This window comes from Sorghum bicolor, chromosome 1 (assembly GCF_000003195.3).
Source record: "Sorghum bicolor cultivar BTx623 chromosome 1, Sorghum_bicolor_NCBIv3, whole genome shotgun sequence".
Classification (NCBI taxonomy): domain Eukaryota; kingdom Viridiplantae; phylum Streptophyta; class Magnoliopsida; order Poales; family Poaceae; genus Sorghum; species Sorghum bicolor.
Window position 1 is genome coordinate 22,159,607 of NC_012870.2, and position 4,759 is coordinate 22,164,365.

The 4,759-nt window shown below is 39.4% G+C and overlaps 1 protein-coding gene across 1 annotated transcript; it reads right to left on the bottom strand.

Moving 5' to 3' along the window:
* On the bottom strand, nucleotides 240-3,652 carry LOC8059273 (ent-cassadiene C2-hydroxylase). Its single transcript, XM_002467085.2, has 2 exons — nucleotides 2,704-3,652; nucleotides 240-954 (listed from the first exon to the last, which is right to left on the bottom strand). Exons 1-2 carry the CDS (start codon nucleotides 3,613-3,615, stop codon nucleotides 334-336), a joined length of 1,533 nt encoding a protein of 510 aa, XP_002467130.2. The 5' UTR covers nucleotides 3,616-3,652; the 3' UTR covers nucleotides 240-333.

Consider the following 4,759-nt stretch of genomic DNA (forward strand, 5'->3'; position numbering starts at 1 on the left):
CCGGTTGGTATACCAACCGGTGTTAAAGGGTCCTGCAACGTGGCAGCCCTGGCAGAACCCTTTAACACCGGTTGGTATTACCAACCGGTGTTAAAGGGGGGTTTTAGCCCCGGTTGCCAGAACCGGGACTAAAGGGTGGGCCTTTAGTCCCGCAAGGGCAGCACCGGCTCGGGAACCAGAGCAACAGGCCCTTCCCGACCGGTGCTAATGCCCGATCATGCAGCAGTGTATTTATTGTCTTGCAGTACTGATTGATATTACAGTTATAATCACACTCCTTTTGGTACAAATTAAGTAGCAACAGGAACATAGTTCATATCATAAATCACCTGATTAATTTGGTATAAAATTATTGTAGGATTTGGCCTTGAGCCAGAGCACGGATTTCTTTCTTAATGTTAGACCAAAGGTCACTGCAATATCAAATTCTTCCAACTTGACGCCATCCGGCATATCCCAATCAAAATGGTAGAGAAGGCTAGCAAGTGCTAGCTCTACGTTGGCCAGTGCGAGTGTAATGCCAGGGCATATTCTCCTGCCTGCCCCAAATGGAGTGAACTCAAAGTCATTACCCCTAAAATCGATACTGCTGCAGTCAAATCTTTCTGGCCTGAATTCCTCCCCATCATGCCATAGTTTCATGTCCCTTGCTATTGCCCAAACATTGATAAACACCTTGGTTCCCTTTGGCACGTCGTAACCCATAACCTTACATGACTCACGACACTCTCGATTCACGAGTGCTGCTGGCGCATGCAATCGTAAAGTCTCCTTGATCACAAGTTGTAGATATCTTAACTTGACCAAATCCCCTTCTGTTATCTTGTCTTGTCCTTTGAAGGTCTCCCTCACCTCCAACTGGGCCTTATGCATGAGTTGTGGATTTTTAACAAGCTCCGACATTGCCAATAATAGAACGGTTGATGACGTGTCACTCCCAGCAGTGAAAATATCCTACAATTCAATCTTATAGTTACAAAATGTAAAGCGGGGCATTCACATTAATTCCTATGAGACACACTAAAAATCATAATATTCTAACAAAAAGATCTGACCACTAATTTGGTAGGCGCTAATCAGCACTAATAATAATAACTAGTCGATATATTTTTATTTTCTAAACAATATCCATGTATATCATTATGAAAAACACCACATAAAGTAACCCTTAAATTTAATATAATAAAAATTACCCACCTATGCTATAATGCAACATCATCTAAAGTAAACCCTGAATTTTGCATCTAAAGTTCACACCATAGCAAGATATTATGACCATTAAATTACCATCTAAGATACCACTTATCTCATTATTAGAAATGAACCAAAATATTTTTAATATTTAAATCTAAAGTTCAACATATGCTAATAAAAAATATTTAAATCACCAAAAAAATTACATCTATATATGTTTCTAACTTATTTGCTTCTGTTAATATTATTATAAAATAAACCAACCAAAAATAAACATACATGTTGTGCATACACTTTCACTAAAACATGGTGACATATCTATATTAATAGTATAATTTTATTAAGTGCCATATATATATATATATATATAGTGAAACAAATAATATTGTATGTATAATTCTTTGATACGAAAATTTAGGGAAGGTTATGAACTTAGGATACAACAATGTTGGCTTGTGGGTATGATACCCCAGGTATTTGAGATCCTTGCAGAATTACTATGCTTTTAACGTGTTAGCATCGGTAAGTCCTCTTGATCTTACTTCCAAACTCCATCGTTGATTTCATTGAGTGCTGTGGTGCAGACTTAATTAAATTCTTTTTTTTGTCATAGTAGTAAATAAGAATGTAATTTATGACCTAAACTATTTTTTTATAAAATAAAAAGAGTTCTAACCGAGCTAAAAGGTAAGTATAAGATATTTGACTTAACAAAATCAAAATTTAAAAGTCAAAATCAAAACCCAAGATGTCAAGACATGGATAGCGATAATGATTTTCTTCCAAAAAATAGTGGATACCATAACTTAAGCTATGGTTTTAATTCAATGTGTATTGAAGACAAATGGACGTGTCACGCACACAGAGAAAGAGAAATTATAAATATGGATAAAGAGTATGTATGAAATAATTGATAAGTTAATGTGACTGTGTAAATAAAAAATTATCTATATTATGTCAAAAAGTGAACAAATATGATAGCACAAGGATAATTAATTTGCTTAGTTGAATGTACTAAGCACTACGATACCAAAAAATATTTAGTGTAATAATTAAAATTTCATTTACCTAATGATAAATTATAAACAAATTAGTTAAGAATAAAGTATCATATGTATTGGAGGTTTTCACAACTTCTTCTATAGTGTGAGGTTCTCCAGTGTTTTAGCATTCAATATTTACTATTAAATGCCTCATAGTGAGGATTCTCATTTGCTATGACTACGAGAACTCCACTATTTTGGTAGTGTTTACAGAGTGTTAGATAACAAGAAGATATCTCGCGTGTTGCTGCGAGAGATTGCAAAGAACTTAGATGAAATTAAGTGAAGGATACCATGAATAGCTTGCAATTAAGACATTACGTTAGTGGGATGATATGAGTATTAATAAGTAATTAAAAGATGATATGGATAGTTACTGGTGGATGATGTGGATGACTCAAATATAGTCATATGTTGAAATATACTTATATTAGGGATTCACTTTATAAGAGCAGATCTGCTTTACCCAAATAACCGAGCTGACAATCTCGTTGGTGAGAGCGAACTGCAGGCCACCTTCCCTCTGCAGCCTCAGGAGAACACCTAGAAGGTCCTCGTCTCGCTCTGGCGTCGGCATGGCTTCACGCTCATGGACGATGCTCTCGATGATGCGGTACATGTTCCTCTGGCACCTTCTCGCGTCCCTCGCGGCGGTGCTGAACCACCGTACCAGCCGCGAGGACGGGTACAGGTCCGCCAGGTTGAACCCGCCGGCCAGCCGCACCACTTGTTCCACCTCATGTATGTATTCGTCTCGGTACTTGCACCGGTCGCCGACGATCGTGCGCGCGGCGACGTCGTTTATCATGCGGCAGATCCCTTCGCTGAGGTTGACGGGCTGCTGGCCATCGGCAGACTCCCGGGAGATGGAGCGGAGGAGGCGCGCCACCTCCTCTTCCCGGATGCTCCGGAACGTGAGCACGCGCCGCTGGCTGAAGAGCTCGACCATACACAGCTTGCGGAGCTCACGCCAGTGGACGCTGTAGGGGGAGAACATGAGGTCCTTGCCGCCACAGCTGAGGGTTTCGATGGTGACGCTCAGGTTGCGGTTGCAGAAGGCGAGGTCGTGGGTCCTCATTACCTCCCTGGCAGCCTCGGCGGAGGAGACCACCAGCGTGGGCACGGAGCCTAAGCGAAGCATCATGAGGGGCCCGTAGGTTCCGGACATCTCGCGCAGCGCCTGGTGAGGCAGGTCGCTGAAGCGTGACAGGAGGAGGTGGTGCAGGCTGCCGATGAGCGGCAGCTGCCATGGCCCTGGTGGCAGGCGGAGCGCCGATGATGGCTTCGTGCCAGATGATGTGACGTAGCTCCGGACGAGCTTGAGAAGAAGGCGGGCGAAGAAGACCAAGGCCACAATATACAGGATCATGTTGTGCATGTTTGCCAGGGGATGGGACAAGTTTTGCAGCCAACTGCGTCTTGACGACGTCTCCACGAGATAACACACACATATATACATATACAGACTTGTGCTATCGGATGCAAAATAGAACAATCATGTAGGTATAGTACTATACAATCTCGCTAACTGACAAGCCAACTCATCCTGCTTTGACCAGTTTGCATAGAGATCAGCTCTCCACGCTACTACAAAAAATATCACCATTACCGGTTCTAAACCTGTCATCATCGTCAGTTCTATACCAAATAAACAGAGAAACATGTTAGTTGGTTTTCATCCCTAGATGCATGCACTACCAGAATCCAGCTCTTTGCCAAGTGTCAAATATTTTGCCGAGTGTTTTTTTCGGGCACTCGACAAAGAAGCTTTTTGCCGAGTGCCAAAAAAACACTTGGTAAAAAAGAACACTTGATCAAGAGGCTTCTTTACTGAGTGTTACAAAAAATCACACAGCAAATAGTCTTTTTTTGCCGAGTATAAAAAAACACTCGGCAAATAATCTTCTTTGCCTATTGTGAAAAAAACACTCCGGAAACAAGGTCTTTGCCGAGTTTTTTTGGCACTCCGCAAAGACCTTCTTTGCCGAGTGTCAAAAAACACACTCGACAAAGAAAATTTCAAATCTAATTTTGAAGCCCTAAACAAATTCACATCAAAATGTTTTCAACTATAAAGTTTTATGACTTCTCAAGATCTACAACCTTTATTTTGATCTTTTCTTTATTTCACAAAGTGAAAATAAATTTGTTCATAAATTTTATATTTGTCTTATAGTTTATGAAACTACAAGAGAGATATATAAGTTTTGTGAAAAATATAAGAATCACAGTGTCAAATGAACAAATGACCAAACAACAAAATTAACTTTATAGATCTTGAGAAGTTATGAAATTTTGTAGTTAGCAACTTTTTCATTTGATTTCATCTTGTCAAGCAAAGCTGTGTCTTTATTTAAAAATTTTAAAATTTGAATTTTTAAATGACCACGAATAGAAAAACTCCCTAAATAAACTTTATAGATCTTGAAAAGTTATAAAACTTTATATTTGATGATTTTTTTATTTGAAATCATCTTCATGCAAAAACTATGTTTGAATTTCTCAAATTTAAAATTGAAATA